General features: G+C 48.2%; 1 protein-coding gene across 1 annotated transcript in view; it reads right to left on the bottom strand.

Moving 5' to 3' along the window:
- LOC147732882 (protein mono-ADP-ribosyltransferase PARP14-like) overlaps positions 1–22,311 on the bottom strand; it is a 1,251,483-nt gene that overhangs the window by 773,277 nt on the left and 455,895 nt on the right. The window contains exon 9 of the mRNA XM_086957427.1: positions 9,283–9,504. Coding sequence (XP_086813553.1) covers positions 9,283–9,504 — 222 coding nt within the window. The remainder of the gene's footprint in view (positions 1–9,282; positions 9,505–22,311) is intronic.

The following is a 22,311-nucleotide window of genomic DNA, read 5'->3' as shown; positions in this document are numbered from 1 at the left end:
CCCCTTTTGTACCGCTTTTGGCCGCCATAAGTGTGGCAGGGTATGCTCAGACGTGAGTCCCTTGCTCACTTTGCCACTGGATTCAAGCAAGCCGGGCTGAAGACGGCTGGAATGATAGAAACCGGTCCTCGGAACCTTGTTTCCGGTCGAGGGAAGGCATGGCTTGGCAGTTCGGGCTGGACTGTTCTCATGAGGCACAGGGTCAGACTGATTTGCATATAGCCATGTCTGAACTAGGGTGGCAGAGTGGGCTAAAGAACGGTGATGGATTAAACCCAGATCTTTTGACTGGGTGTGAGTGTTTGATTGGTTCAGATGCTCCGTCCATTACCACCCCCTTTTGTACCGCTTTTGGCCGCCATTAGTGTGGCAGGGTATGCTCAGACGTGAGTCCCTTGCTCACTTTGCCACTGGATTCAAGCAAGCCGGGCTGAAGACGGCTGGAATGCCAGAAACCGGTCCCCGGAACCTTGTTTCCGGTCAAGGGAAGGCATGGCTTGGCAGTTCGGGCTGGACTGTTCCCATGAGGCACAGGGTCAGACTGATTTGCATATAGCCATGTCTGAACTGGGGTGGCAGAGTGGGCTAAAGAACGGTGATGGATTAAACCCAGATCTTTTGACTGGGTGTGAGTGTTTGATTGGTTCAGATGCTCCGTCCATTACCACCCCCTTTTGTACCGCTTTTGGCCGCCATAAGTGTGGCAGGGTATGCTCAGACGTGAGTCCCTTGCTCACTTTGCCACTGGATTCAAGCAAGCCGGGCTGAAGACGGCTGGAATGCCAGAAACCGGTCCTCGGAAGCTTGTTTCCGGTCCAGGGAAGGCATGGCTTGGCAGTTCGGGCTGTACTGTTCCCATGAGGCACAGGGTCAGACTGATTTGCATATAGCCATGTCTGAACTGGGGTGGCAGAGTGGGCTAAAGAAGGGTGATGGATTAAACCCAGATCTTTTGACTGGGTGTTAGTGTTTGATTGGTTCAGATGCTCCGTCCATTACCACCCCCTTTTGTACCACCTCACCGAATCCAGCAGGAGTATAGCACCAGCGCTCTTCTACAATAGTAACCAGTATGTTAAAGCTGAGGAAATGCCACCTTCTCCATAATACAGCGCGCTGACTGAATACTTTTGAGCACCAGAATGTTTTTAATAAACAGAGACTGGATGTACTTTCAGCACGAACAACAAAGCATGATGTTTCACGCACCCTTTTTGTTTTTAGAAACATTCTCAAAAAAACTTCATTAAAAGCTGCATTCTGCACAACGATGATCGGATCTTAGTGGACCCAGTGGCCGCTTCCAGAAGCTATTAAGTGAGTAACATAAATAAACGCCCTTCCTCTACCAAGGACATCTCACTTGATTATGTCAACTTATAGCCCCCTTTTCCATCCTTCCTTTACAGCTCCCTGACAGACAAGGCTCCAGTAGAAGTACAGGTATGATCTGAGTGTATGCTGGACTGAATGTTTAAGTCGAGAGTTGCCCGAGAATATGACTGACAGTATGTTTTTTTGAATTTATGTCTTTCAGATTGATTGTCACACGGTCCTGAGGAGAATCCCATGGTTCTAGGGGATTCGAAACGCGTCGACCTTGTTTATCTTAATGTTTAGGCCAATCATTTGTTACTTTGCCGTTCAAATGAAAAATTGTTGATGGTCTAACTTTTTGATTGTATAGAAAATATCTTGTTCTCAATATAGTTGAGTTGGTTTTACCTGCCATTATAAATAGGACTAGTGCAGGGTCATTACACTTTAACCCCTTCCATGCTGATGACGAACCCCAGCCGTCATGCACTACAGTGCTCGTGTGCTGATGACGGCTGGGGTTCGTCACGGCCCGCCCATGTTCGTGTTGTTTACAGCACACCAGGGGAATCGCGGCCGCATGGAAAGGGTTAACACACCTTCCTCCCTTTCTTTCCTTTATTATTTTTGTCTGTCTGAATGTAATTTTGTGTGTATCAGTTGAGTGTGTTCAATTGAGTCACGTAAACCTTTCTCCATTTTCAAATTTCTCACTCATTTCCACTTTAAAAAACTCTTTTTAAACTTTTAGCACCTAGAGCCCCCATTCTCTTTTTCATGTATTTATGCAAAATATTTCGGACTGAGTAAAAAGCCAAATATTTATTGTTTCCCCCTTTGCAATACTAAAAATTCTTAAGAAAAAGAATAAGTGAAAATACAAAAAATAAATTCATTTGATCAGATGAAATCTTGACTGAAAGAGTGGTCTGTGAAAATGAGAGATTTATAACTCATTTTCCTTGTTTATCTTTGTAGTAGTTGTGCAGTACTGGCATCTAATTTGTTGACTATAATACTGGCGTAGCCTTACTGCGCGTAAGCCAAAACCCTCGTAGTTGTCTACTAAAAGATCTTTGGAGCATGCAAGTAAGACAAAATGAATTCAAACGGCTAGCAAAAATAAGCACAAAAAAGCTGTCTTCAGTGGAAGACAAGGCTCGCCTAGCAAAAAGAAGTCACGACAGGTTGACCCTGCAATCTTATGCCCAGTTGATTCCACAGCAGTATTTAACTTTACCATTCACTGCACGAACAAAACTAAGTTTTTTAAAATTGAGATTGGGAGTTATCAACTTGTTGGTTCACTTGCCAAAATGGAAAAGAGATCACGGACATGAACACTGTCGACTTTGTGGGACCCACAAAGAAGACATAATACACATCCTATGCCTTTGTCCAAATCTGCTGAATATAAGACTGTCCCTTTTTAGGAAACTCTGGAATATATACATGATTAGATCGTGCAGAGCAGCAGTTCTGGCCTGCTTTGACCCTCGGAACACCAAACTAAACTGTGCCTTAGTAAGGTTCTTGGACTGATCAGCAAAAAAAATCTGTGAGGGGCCCAAAGTCTGTGAACCGCCATCAGCATAACATCTTGGCAAGTTCCATTTGCCATTTTTTTCTATAATGGACTCAATGTATACTCCTTTTTATATGTACTTTTGATATATTTTTAAATCATGTTCTTGCAAAGGTTTTTTTTAATCATGCAATAAAGAAGTTCTTCTTCAAACAATCTGGATAAGGTGACATATGGGAGTGAAACTACTACAGGGCAGGGGTGTGTGGATGAAAATAAATTCTACTTATTTTGGAAAGTATGCTTATTGCAGGATTTATACAGGAATGTCATGTTTCATGTTATGTGTAAGAGGATTGAAAGCATAATGTGGGAAACCCTTCAAAAGTAATCTGAATCTAAAAGAAAAATCCAGTGCAGGAGAAATTCATTGTGATCTTTGTCATGGTGCAATGGTTTATGAATGCTAAATCTGTTGTGAAGGTAAGACTACTGCTAACGGTGTGAAGCTCTGAATAGAATGGGGGTCTAGTGGCTAAACCGTTGGCCGTGGAACTGAGAGACCTAATGCACAAGTTACTTACCTTCGGTAACAATGTATCAGTACGAGACATTAGTTAGTGATAGATTCCTTACCTTAGAATTACCCCCAGGCGTCACTGGATCTGGAAAGTTATTGTCAGCAGTAACCCTGAGCGTCGGAAGGTGGCGTCGTGCGTCTCCGTGTCTATCGTAGGCGTTGTGATCGCCGGGATGATGTCGCGGCAGCTACTTAGACGCCGTCCTCGCGCGCCGACATCAGTTCTGTACATGACTTTCCGCGTCGGGAACGCAGAGCTAAGCAAGATACTGACCACTGGTGCATTGAAATAGGGCCCTGAAAGGGATGACCTTAACACTAGAAACGAGTTTGCAGAACGGGGAGGATTGGTGGGGTGGTAAGAAATCTATCAACTAACTAATGTCTCTTACAGATAGATCATTACCTAAGGTAAGTAACTTGTGCATCTGAAAGAGACACGTTAGTGATAGATTCCTTACCTTAGAATAGATACCCCAGCAATACCGACCCCGGTGGTGGGTCTGCGAACCAAGATCACATCAGAAAGTCACAGAGAACAGAACGGCCAAAGAAGCCGTCTCTCCAGACTTTGCTGTCAAGGCATAAATACTTAGTAAAAGTGTGCAGCGAGGCCCACGTAGCTGCCTGACAGATGTCTTGCAGGGGGACACCATGTCCCAATGCAGTAGTAGCTGCTGTCGCCCTGGTAGTATGGGCGCGCAGCCCCACGAGAGGCTCCTTCTTAGCCAGAGAATAACAGGCTTTGATAAACAAGACGACCCAGCGGGAGATAGTCCTCTTGTGCACAGCCCGGCCTTTCTTGGCACCTACATAGCCAAGAAAGAGCTGGTCATCCACCCGGAACCGTTGTGTGCGATTCAGGTAAAATGAGAGCGCACCTTTTGGGTCCAGACGGTGGAGCCTCTCTTCCTCTCTGGAAGGGTGCGGAGGCGGAAAAAATGTGGGCAAGGTGATAGTTTACCCAATGTGGAAGGCAGTAACAACCTTCGGCAAGAAGGAAGGGCGAGTGCAAAGCACAACCTTATCCGGATGAACCGACAGAAAAGGAGGTTTACAGGAAAGAGCCTGGAGCTCACTCACGTGCCTAGTGGAGGTGATGGCAACCAGGAAAGCAGTCTTTAAAATCAGTAAACGAAGAGGACAGTTGTAAAGCGGCTCAAAAAGGAGCACACATTAAATAAGTAAGAACTAGATTCAAGTCCCACTGTGGCATCACAAACTGAGTAGGAGGGAAAGGTGTGTAACGCCTTTGAGAAATCTATTAACAGGGGACTTGAAAAGAGAGGGCTGATCAGGGAGCCTGAGAAAGGCCGAAATTGCGTAAAGGTAGCCCTTAATAGTGCCCAGAACAGAGCCCTGCTGGGCTAAAGAGAGAAGGAACAAGAGTATATCCAAAAGAGGGGCAGAAAGGGGATCCACAGCCTTTGCTGTGCACCATGCCACAAGTTAGTTCCACCTGCAGGTGTATACCGATTTAGTGGAGGTACACCTGGCTGCCAGAATGACATCACAGACTTCAGGAGGCAAGTCAAATGGAATCAACTGTCGCCGCTCAATCTCCACGCAAGGAGGTGGAGGCTGGACAGGTTCGAGTGGAGGACCGTCACCTGCTGCTTCTACAGAAGATCCTCCCGAAGAGGCAGTCTGATCAGGGGATCCACGCTCATACTGAGTAGCGCGGGATACCAAACTCTTCGAGCTCAGTACAGAGACACAAGAATGACTTGGGCCCGGTTGCGCCTGATCTTCTTTAGAACTCTGGGCAGAAGTGGTATAGGCGGAAAGGCGTACAACAGACCACAACTCCACTCCCGATGAAAAGCGTCGCCGAGCGAGCGCCGCCTTGGAAATTCCAATGCGCAGAACTGACACCTCCGAGTGAAGACGCCATTTGTGATCCATCATGCACATGCGGCTGAGTTCTTCCGCCCTGGCGTTCAAAGAACCCACCAAATATTGAACCACAAAGGAAATGCCTTGATGTTCCAGCCATGTGCAGAGACGCAGAGCCTCCTGACAAAAAGGTCCACGACCCCACCCGCCTTGCTTGTTGCAGTACCACATGGCGGTGGTGTTGTCTGTGAACACCTGCACTACTCTCCCCTTGACAAAGGGAAGGAATGCCTTCAGTGCAAGTAGGATAGCCCGGAGCTCTAGAAAGTTGATATGGAGCCTGGACTCCGCTGGGGACCAGAGACCTCTGATCTCCCATGTGGCCGCCCCATCCCAGGAGGGACGCACCCATCACCACTGTGATCTTCGGTTGGGGAATGGAGAAGGATCTGCCTCTGACCCAATGCTGGTTCGTGAGCCAATACTGCAATTGTCGTCCAGTGCCCTCCGAGATCTGGACGGACTCAGACAGGTTACTCTGATGCTGCGGCCATTGGAACTTCAGGTCCCACTGCAGAGTCTGCATATCCCATCTGGCACGATTGATCAGCACGATGCAGGAGGCTATGAGGCCCAGCAGCCTCAAGATAATCCTGACCGAAACTCAGGACAAGGGCTGAAAGATCGGAATCATAGCCCGAATGTCCCGGACTCGCTGTTCGGGAGGATAGTCCTGAAACTGTGCCGTGTCCAGAACTGCTGCGATGAAGAGGAGCTTCTGAGAGGGGATCAGATGTGACTTCAGCACGTTGATGGAGAACCCCAGCAAATGCAGGAGGTCGACAATAGTCTGGAGGTGGGAGACGACTGCCTGGGGCAAGCCCGCCTTAAACTACTAGTCATTGAGATAGGGGGAAAATGAAATCCCTGATCTGCGCAGATGAGCTGCGGCCACCGCAATCACTTTTGTGAACACCCGAGGGGCGCTGGTAAGGCTGAAAGGGAGCACAGTGAACTTAAAGTGCTCGTGGCCTACGGTGTACCGCGGTTAACGGAGATGGGCCGGCAGGATGGGGATATGAAAGTAAGCGTCCTGCAAGTCTAAGGCTACATCCCGTCTTGCGGGTCTAGGGCAGACAAGACCAGTGCAAATGTGAGCATCTTGAACTTCTCCTTCCAGAGGAAGCGGTTGACGTTCCGAAGGTCTAAGATAGGACGCAGGCCCTTGTCCTTCTTTGGAACCAGGAAGTAGTGGGAATATCAACCACAACCCACTTCTGGCATCGGAACGCGTTCGATGGCCCTCTTTGCCAAGAGGGCCGCAACTTCCTGCTGGAGAAGTGGCAAGTGATCCCCCCACATGCGGCGGTACTGAGGTGGCATGGCTGAAGCGGTAGTCTCGAAGGGGAGGGAGTAGCCCCTTCGGACTATCTGTAAAAAGCACCTGTCTGAAGTAATGGTGCACCAGTGGGGGAGGTGATGGCGAATCCTGCCGCCCACTGGCATTTGGTGGGCCTGAAAGACCGGACTAGGAAGGTTTGGAGGCAGTGGTGGCAGGGGAGGTGGTGGACTGACCTGCCTGCTGACCCTGTGACCCACCTCGGCAAGTCCCACGTCCTCACCTGCGCTGAGACTGTTGATGCGCAGGCCTGTGGCTCTAAAAAAAAAAAACAAACGTGTTTGAACGTCCCTTCCTTGACCGTGAAAGGCAGAAGCCGAAGGAATGCGCGTGACCGGCAGGCCTAAGGACTTAGCCGTAGCTCGCGAGTCCTTAAAGCGCTCCAACGCACTATCCGCCTTGTTGCCAAAAAAGTGAGTGCCATCAAAGGGCATGTCCATCATAGTAATCTAGACATCCCCTGAAAAGCCAGTCGTCCTCAGCCAGACGTGTCGGTGCAGCGCCAGTGTCGTGAAATTGCTCTGCCCAGCCAGTTGGCGGTGTCAAGGCCACAACGAATCGTGAACTTGGTTGCATCTCTCCCCTTAGCAATAGCTTGAAAGAGCATTGTCCGGGCCTCCTCCGGACACTGAGGCAGCACCTGCACCACCGTATCCCACACAGAGTGGGAATAACGGGCCAAGAGACCTGCGGTGTTCACAGACCGCAACCATGAACTGGCGGAAGAGAAAATCTTCTTCCCAAACTGCTCCAGTTTCTTTGATTCCCTGTCCGGAGGTGCAGAAGGGAATGCGCTCGGGGACGCAGAGGCTTGGACAACCAAGCTCTAGGATGTTGGGAGAGTAAAATGGGGTCACCCGGGGCCGGGCGATGGCGTCGGGCCACGTTTCTATCCACAAGAGCCCCTGTATTGGGCCTAGACCAGGTGCCCAAAAGAACGTCTGTCTGTGCATCATTAAAGGGCAGCAGCAGCTCCGCAGAGGAAGCCGCTGGCCGAAGAACTTCTGTTAGGAGGTTAGTTCTAACGGCCATTGTAGTAAGCACGAGGTGGAGAGCCTCAGCTGCCCTACGTGCCACCCTCCTCCGTAGCCATGGTAGAAGGAGACAGTGCGCCAGGTTCTGGATAGAAATCCAGATCACCTGTGTCCTCCAATTCCTCTGCCCAGTCCGGGTCTAACTCGCATTGGGTTGCAAGAGGGTCTTCAGACCCCTCCCAGTCCTCGTCGTCCTCCAAAAACTGCGGAGAAAATAGAAAGTCCCCATCAGCAACTGAATCGGCATTGGTCGACACCGGTCCGGCACCGTCTCCATGTCCGGGTGAAAGCTGGGGGTCCGGTCGACGCCACCGGTGCCTAAGGCGTGGGTGGAGGTCAACCGCCATCCGCAGGGATCCAGGCATGGATCCACGGGGGTCTCGCGGTGCCGTGGCCGGATTGGTTAGCGACGACGGGGCTGGAGCCGGCGAGGACCCCCAGTCGGGCCCGCGGTGCCCGAAGGCGCACCGGCGGGGTCAGACGGGCCAAAGAGGTGGGCATAGCAGACAGGAAGTCCTGCAGCTGGGCTGGAGTCGCCGACGGTCCCGGGAAAGGCACATAGGCCGTCGGCAACTGCGTAGGCTCCACCGGAGCCGCAGGGGTGGCCCCACCCGCATCCTCAGCCATGTCGCACGACAGGCTAGGGGTAGGCGAAGAGCGACGGCGCTTCTTTGACTTCTTGTACTTCGTCTTACCTGACCCCAAGTGCGAAGACTTCGTCGAACGATGGTGGCGACTCCGCCACCGGTCCCTCGACCTCCCACGGGACCGGGACCTTGAACGGCACGGAGCCGACTCCCGGGCCTCAAGCAACTTTCGGGACTGCTCCCGCAAAGTTTTCTGAACCATGGCCCGGCAGTCGGGGCATGATGTGGGGTCGTGGTCGCGCCCTAGACAGGAGAAGCACTCGCGGTGCGAATAGGTCACCAACATCATGCGTGGACAAGCCCAGCAAGACTTGAAACCGGGCATCCCTATACACCAGGAGTCAGAGAAACAAAAAGTCCCCAAAAACTCAGTCAGAAATTGACTGGGGTTACCGCTCTCTCTCGATCTGCGCTTGCTGGCGCGGAAAAAGAAAGAACTGACGTCAGCGCGCGAGGGCGGCATCTAAGTAGTTGCTGCGACATCATCCCGGTGATCACGACACCTACGATGGACGTGGAGCCTTACAACGTCACCTTCCGACGCGCAGGGGTACTGTTGCTGAAAACTTACCGGATCGAGTCTGATGCCTGGGGGTAATTCTAAGGTAAGGACTCTATCACTAACGTGTCTCTTTCAGATCCTGGCTTACTTAAATGATGTAAACCTGGGCAAATCACAATCTTTCTGTTGCTCAGTTAACTAATCTACCCAATATCAGACCCCATTATCAAACTTTGCATAGAAAGTGCACGTATACATTAATTCTGAAAGATCTACAGGATTTCCTGACGGGATGTCAGCTCTAGGTGTGTGCACACATTTAGTTCTCTCAGGCTAAAAATTCCCAACAAAATCAACTGCAAGCCTTTGTAGTGTGGCCAAGGATCAAAGAATTGAGTTACAGAAGTATTAAAGGTACCAATATTGATATGCAGATCATTACCGTTATATTATCCGTATCTGTTGGATGCAGCATAAAGTGAACTTCCTGAAGGTTCCGGAAATTCTTTTTCTTACTCGATTTGATGACTTGCGCAAACATCGAAGCAGCAACTATAGGTTTAGGAAAACCTAAATTTCCAGTTCCAATTGCTGGGAAAGTAATTGATTTGAAATGCTTACTTTCAGTGCGCTTCAAGCATTCTTTGATAAGGTCTCTGAGTTCCTACAAGAAACAAATGACGCACTATTAGGAATATTTCTGTAAAGGTTATCGGCATACATCTGAAATGGTTACTAAGAATTATATATAGATGTAAATCTATGACTCTTACTTTTACTAACATTGCCTACAAAATGCGCTCCATTGGTTGCTTCTATCTGCTATCTTGTTGCCCACCTACACACGTTTTGTTATTTTACTTATTCTTTCATTTGATGAAGCCGCTAAGATATCCCTGAGATATGAAAGATTCTGGATTAATCAACATTTTTCAAAGACAAAGGGCAGAACATAGGATTAGCAGACAGTATTTTGCATTATCCTCTAGCTTCTAAATTTCTCGTTTACACTAGAAGGCTGAACCAACAATGGGTCTAAGACCATTTTGGAGAACTGAGAACATGGAACCTCATTGATCATAGGTACTCAGAAAAAAAATCACTTACCTCCAATTTTGGATACCAGTGTTCTGCTGCTGGTGCAGCTAATTTAAATTGTGAACACCCTCAATATTGCAACAAAGCAGAATCGCACGATTCTGATAAGAACTAGAGTGAAAAAAGGAGAACAAGGCAGAGTCAGCCTTCTTGGGCCGTTTTCAAGTGATGTTGAGTTGTAGTCTATTGAGTTGTGGTCTATCTTATAACATCCACATCGGTGGCCGCGGGAGGCGGGGGGTGGGGGGGGGGGGGGGGGGGGATGGGGGAGGGGTAAAGGGGGGAAAAGTACCTCTACAGACCTCGGAGGTAGCAGTCCCATTACATACGAGTGCCTCTCGGCCCTCTATTAACTTTCCATTTTTAGAAAGTGTACTCTGACCATGAGATGTCAGAGCACTATGAATAGTAACAACAATTGACATGTGTGGCATCACTTAGACAGAACTGTCACACAGAATATATACATATTTTGAGTAGTGCAATGGTACTCCCTATGTTTATAGTGGATTACTTTAAATGAGGTACATATCAGGTTGAATTGTGGCTTGCAGTTGGCGCCACTGGAGATACTGCAACACTGGAAACATGTGATATGGTAAATTAGTGAGACAACAAAATGTAAAATGGTTTTCACTGCAGAACCACCAAGAGGAACTTCATCCACAACAATATCCTGGCCAACTCCACCAACTCAAAGGAACTTTTCAGTGTCATTCAAGAATTCACCAACCCACGAAGCGAAGCCACAGACATCATCCCATCCCAAGACCTCTGCCACAAGCTTGGAACCTATTTCCACCTCAAGATCAAAAACCTCTATGACAACTTCATCGACCATCCACCAGGCGCCACAGACGGCCCCCTAGAAACACCAGCCAGCCCACCATCTCCAACTGGACACCGATCACGTCCGAAGACAACCTCTCGACCATAAAAAGCATCCACTCGGGGCCCCCCACCGACCCCTGCCCCCCTCACATCTACCACAGAGCCGCGGCCGCCATTGCACCCGAACTACAACGCACCATCAACACCACGTTCAAAACAGGAACCTTCCCAGACGACTGGAAGCTCGAAGAAGTCAGACCCCTGCTTAAGAAGCCCACAGCTGACCCCACCAACCTCAAGAACTATCGGCCCATCTCGCTCCTCCCCCTCGCAACCAAAGTTACAGAGTAAACAGTCAACTGGAAATGGACACGATTCATTGAACAGAACGCCGTCCTCGATCCATCCCAATCCGGATTCCGAAGCAACCACAGCACAGAGCCCGCCCTACTCGCCGCCACAGACGACATCTGTACCCTCCTGGACCAAGGCCACTTCGCAGCCCTCATCCTACTGGACCTATCAGCGGCCTTCCACACCGTCTCCCACCGCACATTAGTCGCCAGACTACACGATGCAGGCATACATGGAACAGTCCCGGACTGGATCCGATCATTTGTGGCCCAATTACTACCAAGAGTGGCAATAAGAACAGACATCTCAGTACCAAAACAATCCCAAGAAGGCAACGAATCACCTTCTCAGACACATATTCATCAGATTCAGAAAGAGATAACGCCAACACACCAGAGGGCCAAACACTTAATTATAGATCAAGAGGAGGTACACAAGTGGAACAAAACCAATAGTTCCAGCATCAACCCCCAGCCCAAGGAAGACAATTCGAATAAAATCAGAATTACCAACAGTCCCCTTTTTTAGGGAGAGGACAGAACAGAGCCAAGATGCGGTACCAGAGACTAAACAGAGTGAACTATCGCGAAACAGAGCAACCACCTCCACAGCAGTACATGCGAACATGGAATCAGCAATATTGGAGGTGAATAAATATACATCAGGTTCTCTCACAGATGCGATCCCAATTTTTAACCTCTCTAATCACCAATTGAGTGAAGAAGTAGCAATCCTCAGTGAGGGTTTGTCTTTTGTCCCCAGTACAACATACAACAAGTTCCTCCTAAATCAGGAATTATTTTCTTTCTTTAGAAAGGAAAATGCTACTTACCAGTATGCATCTGTTCTTGGCATGTAGAGCTGCAGAGTTGTACACTTAGCATTAGATCGCCACCTGGTGTTGGGCTTGGATGATTGCAGGTTGTTGTCTTCTTGGAAGAAGTCTTTGTTAGTCCCGAGATAGGTGACTCCTCCCTTGCACAATACTGCGCATGGGCATTGGCTCCATCTTTAGATTGTTTTTCGCCATGATGGAAAATGATGGAGTCAGTAGAAGTAAAGAGAAAGGGATGTCCATGCGTGTGCTTCTAAGTAAGATGAAAAGTGGAACAGATACAAGTCCCGGGGAGGCGGGAGGGCGTGTACAACTCTGCAGCTCTACATGCCAAGAACAGATGCATACTGGTAAGTAGCATTTTCCGTTCAAGGCATATGAGCTGCAAATTGTACACTTAGCATCGATTGTGCAGCAGTGTCTCCCCTAGCGGTGGTCGCTTGTATCCGTTGCAGTGGTTTGAAATAGAGTTTTAAGGACAGCTTGGCCTACTGCAGCTTGCTGCTTGGCTTGCACATCAACACAATAGTGTTTAGTGAAGGTGTGTGGTGTAGACCATGTTGCTGCTTTACATATGTCCTCTAGGGGTATGTTTCCTAAGAAAGCCATAGAGGCTCCTAGTTCGCGAGTGGAGTGTGCTCTAGGAGGAACTGTTAATGTACGTTTAGCTTTTATATAGCATATTTGTATACACTTTACAATCCACCTCGCAATCCCTCATTTAGAGATGGGGTTGCTTTTGTGCGGAGGAGAGAAAGCGACAAACAGTTGTTTTGTCTTCCGAAAGGATTTAGTTCTATCTATATAGTACAAGAGAGCTCTCTTAACATCTAATGTGTGTAAAGCTCTTTCCGCTACAGAATCTGGGTTTTGCAAAAACACCAGTAACTCTACGGACTGGTTTAGGTGAAAAGGAGTGATGACTTTTGGAAGAAATTTTGGATTAGATCTAAGAACCACTTTGTTAGGATGTATTTGAAAAAATGGTTCTTGTATAGTGAAAGCTTGTATCTCACTTACTCTTCTGAGAGAGGTAATGGCAACAAGGAAAGCAGTTTTCCATGTTAGGAACTGCAGTTCACATTTATGTAGAGGATCGAAAGGGGGTCCCATGAGTCTTGTAAGGACAATATTTAAGTTCCACACAGGGGAAGGTGGTAACCTGGGTGGGATTATTCTTTTTAGTCCTTCCATAAACGCTTTAATTGCAGGAACTCTGCAGAGAGACAGATGTTGCCTGTTTTGTAAATAGGCTGCAATTGCTGCAAGGTGCAGGCGTATGGAAGAGTATGCCAAATTAGACCTTTGTAGATGTAAAAGGAAACAAATGATATTTTGGATGGAAGCATCCAGGGGATCAATTTGATTACTTTTGCAATATATTGCCAATCTTTTCCATTTAGCGGCGTAACACACTCTGGTAGTGGGTTTCCTAGCCTCTTTAATATTGTTCATACAGTCTGGTGGTAGGTTATGATAACCAAACTCTAAGACTTCAGGAGCCAGATCGCCAAATTCAGTTGATTCGGGTCTGGGTGTCTGATTTCTCCATGGTTCTGTGTTAACAGGGATGGAGTTAGTTGTAACTTTTGGTGTGGAACTAGAGATAGTTCTAACAGTGTGGTGAACCATGGTTGTCATGCCCATGTGGGAGCCACCAGGATCAGTTTGAGAGACTGTTGTCTGAGCTTGCACACCACCAATGGAATCAGTGGGAGAGGCGGAAAAGCGTACGCAAATCTGCCTGACCAGTTCATCCATATCGCATTGCCCCTCAGACAGTGGGTGCGGAAACCTGGCGGCAAAGGCTGGGCATTTTGCATTTTCGTGGGTGGCAAACAGATCTATGTGTGGATGACCCCACCTTTGGAAGAATGGCTGAAGAACTTGTGGATGTAGTTCCCATTCGTGAATCTGTTGTGACTGCCGACTTAACAGATCTGCTATCTGATTGTGAACCCCTGGAAGGTGTTCCGCTAACAGATGTATGTTTTGAGGAATGGCCCATCTCCAAATGTTCTGTGCGAGCTGGGACAGTTGTAGAGTGTGTGTCCCCCCCTGTTTTTGTACATAGTACATGGCTGTCATATTGTCCGTCCGGATTAGGACAGCTTTGTTTTGTACTTGAAGTTGAAAAGTCTTGAGTGCTAATATTGCTAGCAGTTCTAGATGGTTGATATGGAACCGTTTTTGTTGATTGTTCCATTGACCCCGAGTTGTGTGATGTAAGAGATGGGCTCCCCATCCTGTGAGGGATGCGTCTGTTGTGAGCACTACTTGTGGAACAGGCTCGAGGAACGACCGCCCTTTTGTCAAGTTGTTGGTGTTCCACCACTGCAGAGAGCGATGTGTGCGGCTGTCCACCAACACCAGGTCTGTTAGTTGACCTTGAGCTTGGTTCCACTGTTGTGCTAAGCACTCCTGTAATGGGCGCATTTGAAATCTTGCGTGTGGTACTATGAAGATGCAAGATGCCATCATGCCTATTAGCCTCATGAATACCCTGGCTTGCAGAGACTGTTGGTGTTGAAAGGCGGTGACTAAGGCTTGAATGCTCTGTATCCTGGCTGGACTGGGATATGCTAGGGCTGTAGACGTGTCTATTGCAGTTCCTAGATACTGGTGGACATGCGAAGGCTGCAGGTGCGACTTGGTGTAGTTTATCGTAAACCCTAAGTTGTGCAACGTTTGAATTGTCTGATGTGTGTGTTGGACACACTGATTGAATGACTTGGCTTTTATGAGCCAATCGTCTAGATAAGGGAAGACATGTATTTGTTGTCTCCTGAGGTGTGCTGCTACCACTGCTAGGTACTTTGTGAATACTCGCAGTGCTGTTGTCACTCCGAATGGAAGGACTTTGAACTGATAGTGTTGTCCTTCTAGTATAAACCTTAGATACTTTCTGTGAGCAGGATGTATGGGGATATCGAAGTAGGCGTCCTTTAGATCTTGTGTTGTAAAGAAATCGCCTTGTTGCAGCAGTGGAAGCACTTGTTGTAGAGTGATCATATGAAAATTATCTTATTGTATGTAATGGTTGAGGGGCCTGAGGTCGAGAATGGGCCTTAGTGTCCCGCCCTTCTTGGGAATTAGAAAGTACAGTGAATAAACCCCTGTTCCTTGTTCTTGTAAAGGAACTATTTGAATAGCGTCTTTTTGTAGAAATGATAGAACTTCTTGTTGGAGCAGAGTTAGATGGTCTGTAGACATTGAGCGCTGCCTGGGAGGTATGTGTGGAGGGGTTGCTGTAAGTTCTAGGCAGTAGCCATGTTGGATAATCTATCTTAACCACTTGTCTGTTGTAATGGAGTTCCAGACAGGCAGGAACTGTGTTAGTCTGCCCCCTACAGGAGTGGAATGCTGTGGGGGGAGTGGAGGGAAGTCATTGTTTAGTGTTGGAAGAGGATCGATTGTTGTTGTTACCGCGACCTCTTCCTTTGGTATTATTGCCTCTGTATCCTCCTCTATAATATCCCTTGTTAGAGGATGTTTGTGACTTGAAAGATGTGGTAGTGTCTGCTCCAGTTTGTTTGGAGCCTCCTCTGTAGAAGGAGCGACGAAAGGAGCCTCTAGCTTGTGTGGACTGTAAAGCCCCCATAGACTTGGCAGTGTTGTGTCTTTTTTCATTTTTTCTAGTGTAGTGTCTACTTCTGGACCAAATAATTGGTTCTGATTAAATGGCTGGTTTAAAATGGTGGTTTGCACTTCTTGTTTAAACCCTGAAATGCGTAACCACGCATGTCTTCTAAGTATGACACTGGTATTTACAGCTCTAGATGCTGTGTCTGCGACATCTAGTGCGCATTTTATTGAGGCATTGGATATTAACTTGCCTTCTTGTATGAGGTCAGTAGCTTGATCTTTGTACTGATCTGATAGGTGCTAAAGTAGTTTCTCTAATTGATCATAATGAGCCCTATCTTAACGAGAGAGGAGGGCTTGTGTATTTGCTTTGCGCCTTATGTTTTGAAGCCTGCGCAGCTATTCTTTTACCTGATGCATCAATTACTTTGGATTCCTTGTCAGGTGGGGGTGCTTCGCCAGAAGTTTGAGAATTAGCCCTCTTCCTAGCATTGGACACAACTAATGAATCTAGTGATAGGTGTCCTTTAATATAGACTGGATCTGAGGGTGCGGGTCTATATTTTTTCTCAATTCTGGGGTTTAATATTCTAGTGTGTACAGGGTCTTTAAATACCTCTGGAGCATGTTTGATTACCCCTTTAATCATAGGAAGAATTTGAGCAGACCACTGGGACTGCTCAAAGGTATCTAAGAGAAAATCTTCCTCAATGTCATCTGAATGCATGGGGACTCCATGGTATACAGCAGCGGTTTAACAGATGACCAAAACCAATGGTATCCTCTGGAGGGGAAGGTTTTGATGGGTATGATTGTGGCTCAGGAATGTCAGGCACGTTTTGAGGGTTTGTAAAGTCCCATATAGACACATCTTTAGTGTTTGGAAAGTTCCACACACCCTCCTGTACAGGGTATGAACCAGGTTCTTCTATATCTTCCCCTCCACTCAAATCATATTCATCATCATTGTGTTGAGGCGAATGTGATGATAATGGAGAATGGACAGGAGAGATTTGAGGTGATATGTGAGGAGAAACAGGAGAAGAGGGAGGTATAGGAGAGGAAGGGTGCATAGGAGAGGTTGCACAGTCCTTTTTCTTGGCAGGAACCACAGGTGTGGGTGGAGTATCTGCTGGTCTCTTCTTGAGAGGCGTAGCGCCTACATGACCTGTGTTTGGGTCTATGTATATCTTCTTTTGTCGAGGATCTGGTCGAAAAAGTTCTTCCTCCTGTACAACCTTCTTGGGCATCGATTTTTTCGGTGCCGGCGGAGGTTGTTTGGTTTCTTTAGCCTTGGTAGGTGTTATAACGTCCCGTGGCGTAGTTTTCGGTGCCCAAGGTGTCGTTTTCGGCTTTGTAGGCATGTTCTAGGATTCGGGCACCTCGGAATCATGCTTTGTGGTTTTCGGCACCGAAGGTGTAGAAGTGGGCGGCGTCGGAGCCGGTGCTTCTTTCAGTTTCGGTACCGGAACAGTGTTCGGTTTCGGTGTCAATACTATTTTAGTCTTCGGAGCCGAAGGGTGTTTAGGCTTGGGTGACGAGGCATCTTTATTTTTCGGTGCCGATGGAAGAGGCTTGCTCGGTGTCGAGGCACTGGAAGGCGTAGTTAATTTCTTCGGAGCCGAGCTCGAAGGCGGGGCTTTCGAAGTAGGTGTTCGGTCTCCACTTGGCCCCTTGGCCGGAGTGCTGACCTTTGCCTTCTATTTGGGCAGTGTATGTGGTGCAGGGGCAGTAGTACTCACGCGCTGACCCGATGGAATGGAGTCATCTGAGTCATCTGCCTCTGATACGATCTGGAGATCAGGTGAGTCTTCTTCGGGAACGAGCGGAACCTTGTCGAAGATATCTTTCGGTGCTGGAGCTGATCTCTTCATCTCGTGTCGACGGGCCCTCTGATCCTGGGTAGTTTTCTTTTATCGGAAGGATGCACAAGCTGTGCAGGTCGACTCGTCGTGTTACGGCGATAGACAGAGGTTGAAGACCTCGTGGTGGTCGCTATGTGGAAACTTTGCTTGACATACCGGGAATCTTTTGAACGGAGTTCTTTCCATGTGGTGTAGGCCGCACAGCGTCGATAGGCCTAACGGCCCATTTCGATGACCGGAATGGAAACGATGGCGTCGAAAAGTCAAAAGTCTTGTGGTCGATGTCGAAGGTAGTTTGTAGAAGTTTGAGGAAGTTCTGCGCTTCGAAATTGCAGAAAAGTCGTTTTCTAGCCGGAGCGGAGAAACTTTTATCCGAACCCAGTGGCGGAAAAAAAGCAATCTAAGGAAGGAGCCGATGCCCATGCGCAGTATTGTCCAAGGGAGGAGTCACCTATCTCGGGACTAACAAAGACTTCTACCAAGAAGACAACAACCTGCAATCATCCGAGCCCAACACCAGGTGGCGATCTAATGCTAAGTGTACAATCTGCAGCTCATATGCCTCGAGCGATTAGATTACAAAAAATGTTCAGTCTCCACAGCAGAGAAGAGCCCGAGATAAACAAGTCAGGATGTAAACCGAAATCTAGTTTCACCCCAACCCTAGACATGGTAGGCCCAGAAGTGTCCATTTTTTTTTTTTTTTCAAAAACTTTTATTGCATCTTTGAATTTACACAGCTATAGGCCTACAACCCGTCCGGGCTGGCCACCATCACAATGATATAATCAACCTGCAGTAATATCTAATTAAAATCCGGATGTTACGTCATTTACAGTACATTACCACTGCTTTAGAGAAAAGGCACTACTTATTCATTAGTCAGTCAATCAGTACGGTTTTTGGTTTTCTGTTTTTGCAAAAACAAGAACAAAACAATAGAAACTTGAGGAATCACATTATGGTCATTCATTGTTGGTTAGTAGGCACCACGGCTAAGTAGGGAAGTGCCCCCAGTAGAATCTCCCTCTGAAACCTCCACCCGACCCCGAGACATGTTATCGTGTGTGTGCAGGGCCCTGCGGGCACAGTTCCCATGGTATCCACTCCAATTTGACTCTCAAGACCTCTCCCTCGTGGACTCCAAGGGGCCCCTTAACCCACTTCCTCTTCATCATCCGACCCGTCCTGCTCTTCCTCTGGCAAGGGATCACAAATCTCCCCTCTGTATACGTTCCATTTGGTCCAAATTTTGTTCCACTTACCCGGGCACGCTCTATTGGAGTACACCGCCCGTTCCGTCACCATAACCCTGTCCATGTTAAGACACCATTGTGCCGTTGTCGGTACTTCTGCAGCTCCCCATTTCTGTGCGATGTCACGTTTAGCCACTATCAAGCCCACCGTAACCCAGGTTTGACCATGTCTGGACACGTCAGTAGCGTCCCACACATTTAGGAGGCACCGCCGTGGATCGGGCAGCAGCGAAATCTCCAGCGTTTGTGATATCGTCCGCATTATTTGTCTCCAAAACTCCTGGATACGGGGGCAGTCCCATATAGTGTGAAAAAATGTGCCCTCCTCCCCGCACCCACGAAGGCAGTAAGGGTGTTGTGTTCTGTTAATGCGATGTAGCATGGTTCTAGTATAGTATACCCTATGTAAAACTTTCAATTGTACAAGTCTCAGTCGCGCGGAGATACCCACTTCCTTAGGTGATGCTATCGCCTCATTCCACTCATGTTCATCCATCTCCCTGGTGTCTCCCGCCCATTTCTCCTTCAGCCGGGCCAGTGGGTCCGGTAGGTTGTTCAGTAATTTGCGGTATGTAAGGGAGGTCGCACGCTCAACCATGTAGTCAGTGAGAAGCCGGTCTTCAAGCGGGGAGGAATCCGGCAAGTCAGTGTCTGGGGGTATGGCCGCTAATAGCGCGTGTTGTATCTGAATGTACCTGTATAGTTCCCTCTCTCCCAGGTCTTATAGCTCTCTTAATATGTCAAAAGTTACTACTGCGCCCCTCTCCCAAAGATCCCCAACTGTGGAAATCCCTATAGTGTCCCAGTGAGAGAAACCTCTGCTGTTTCTCATGTTGCCCAAGGCTCGTGAGTCCCACAGTGGCGTGAGCTTCGTTATTTTCCCCTTCCAGCCCAATGCCGCCGTCGCCATATGCCACAGCGCCGCGGTTAGCCTGGTAGGCCCCTCCAATTTACGCATTTTAGTCTGGTCATATAATGGAGCTAATAGACTATTCGTACCTAGTTGTGCCCTGTCTGCCTGAAATGCTGGCTCGGTCTGCGGAGTATGTATCCAGTGGTTAATAGGCTTCAGTTGTGTCGCCCAATAGTACAATTTCAAATTAGGGAGCGCAATTCCTCCGTCATACCACCCCCTGTGCAGTTTGGCTTGTGCGATACGTGGCGGGAGGTTGCCCCACAGAAGATTTGATACCAGTACCGCCACCTTCTGAAAGAATCGAGGAGCCACTGGATACGGAGTATTTTCAAGTACGTACAGAAATCGGGTCAAGGACATCATTTTGTACAGAGCGGCCCTCCCCAGTAACGTGAGGGGCAGTCCCGCCCAGAATTTAACATCCTGCCTAAGCCGCTCGATGTGGGGCCCCAGATTTTTATCCATAAATTCCGCTGGATCCCTTGTGACATGGCTACCTAAGTACTTGAATGAGGATCCGGCGATCCTCAGAGGGCATTCTACGCTCAGTGCTGGAGTCGGACCCTTCAGGACATACATCTCTGATTTGGTCCAATTTATTGAGTAGCCTGAAATATTACTGTGGCTGTCACAGAGTTGTAAAAGGGCCGGCACCCCCTGTTCTGGATTCGTTAGATATACCAGCATATCATCTGCATAAAGGGAGAGCCGGTCCTCCCAACCCCCCGCCCAGCATATTCCCTTCAGCAGCGGCGTGGTCCGTATTAGGGTGGCCAGCGGCTCCAATGAAATTGCAAACAACAATGGTGAGAGCGGGCACCCCTGACGAGTGCCTCTCCCCAGAGGGAACGTGCGCGAGATATGGCCATTAGCTACCACTTGTGCAAATGGGTCAGTGTACAATAATCTAATCCACTCAATAATCTTGGGGCCAAACCCCAAACGAGACAGAACCTCAAACAGGTAGTTCCACTCTACGAGGTCAAAGGCCATCCTGGCATCTAGTGCCAGTATTACTGCTTGTGTTGTAATCCCCTCCGCCCGAGCCAGCACCCCATGCAGCCTACGCAGATTTAGCGCCGTGTTCCTATGAGGCATAAATCCGGACTGGTCCGGATGTACAAGAGTGGGCAGATGAGGTACAAGTCTGGTCGCCAAGAGTTTGGCGAGGATTTTAACTTCCGCATTAAGCAGCGAAATGGGACGATAAGAGGAGCAGTCCTCCGGCGGTTTCCCTGGTTTGGGAATGGCTACTATATTAGCCAGTCTCTGGTCTGGCGGAAGTATTCCCTTTTCTAGACATTCCCTGTACATAGCCAGCAGATGTTTACTCAGTATGCATCTCAGGCTTCGATTGATACCATTCAATGGGTATGCCATTTGGTCCAAGCGCCTTGCCCGGGTTTAGTGCATTAATCGCCAGCTGTATCTCCTCTGCCGTGATGTCCGCATCCAATTTCGCAGCAGCCTCTGCAGAAAGTGTCCGGACCTCAATCTGCTCTAATGCCGTTCTGGCCATTTCAGTTGTTACGTTCCGCACAGGGGTGTATACCCCCTCAAAGTGGGCCGCAAGCGCCTCGACGATGAGTTCTGGGCTGGTGTGCGTCTCTCCCTGCCTGTCCCTAACTTGTTGGATGCCCCTAGAGCTACCTTCCCTCTTATCTAGCCAGGCTAGCATCTTACCCGCCTTATCTCCCACCTCATAGACCCTATTCTGCGTGTCAGCGATATTTCCCTTCACTTGAGCTCGTAAATGGTCCGTGTAGAGTTGCTGTTGGATGTTAAGTGCGTGTGCTGTTGCCGGTGTGGGCTGTCTCTCATGTGCTGTCGACAGCTCCTGTAATGTGAGTTCTAAATTAGTGAGCTCCAAGGCTCTCTCCTTTTTGTGACCTGTGATCGAGGTTATGGCTTGCCCCCTGAACACCGTCTTATACGCTTCCCATAGAACCTCCGAGGAGCGCACCGAGTCCACATTCTCAGTGAAGTACTGTGTCGTCACTGTTTTAAGAGCCTTACGAACCTGGGGGATCTTCAGGTATGCGGCGTGTATAGTGAATATTCGCCTGCGTGCCTTCTCGTGGGTGGAAATCGCCAGAGTTATCGGGGAGTGATCTGAGATTCCCCTAGGGTGAATTTCTATGGTATCTATGTGTTGGGTGCTGATGCCGAGGGTCAGGAAGTGGTCAATTCTTGACAGGCTACCATGCACTGCGGAGTGGAAGGTGAATTGCTGGGACAGGGGGTGGGGGTGGGAACGCCGCCATATGTCAATTAGAGAAGTGGCCATTTTTGAGCAAAGGTTACTTAGAGACCAGGATCCCCCACTTCAACCCATCATTTCTGCTATTAATTCCAACACTGAGCCCATATCAAAGTACGTGGATTCCTTTCTATGACCCTTACTTTCTCTTATCCATCATTCATTAAAGATACAGGGGATTTCATCAATAAGATAGAAAGCAAGCCTTTTGATCCAGACCGAGAGATCCTTGTAACTTTAGACATAGAGGCACTCTATACAAACATACCTCAAAAAAAGAGCAAAAGAGTCTGTATCAGCACTTCTGAGTAGAACTGAGGGGGACAGACCGGACAGGTTGATTTTAGAGTGCCTCAAGATTGTTTTATGTAATAATTACTTTGAATTCCAAAAAGATCTATATTAACAAATCAAGGGGACCAGTATGGGAGCTTCGTGTGCTCCCAGTGTAGTGAACATCTTTATGGGAGA

Source organism: Lissotriton vulgaris, chromosome 2_1 (genome assembly GCF_964263255.1).
Source record: "Lissotriton vulgaris chromosome 2_1, aLisVul1.2, whole genome shotgun sequence".
NCBI lineage: Eukaryota > Metazoa > Chordata > Amphibia > Caudata > Salamandridae > Lissotriton > Lissotriton vulgaris.
Note: the sequence above shows the minus strand (reverse complement) of the source record. Positions and strands in the feature narration are given on the sequence as shown.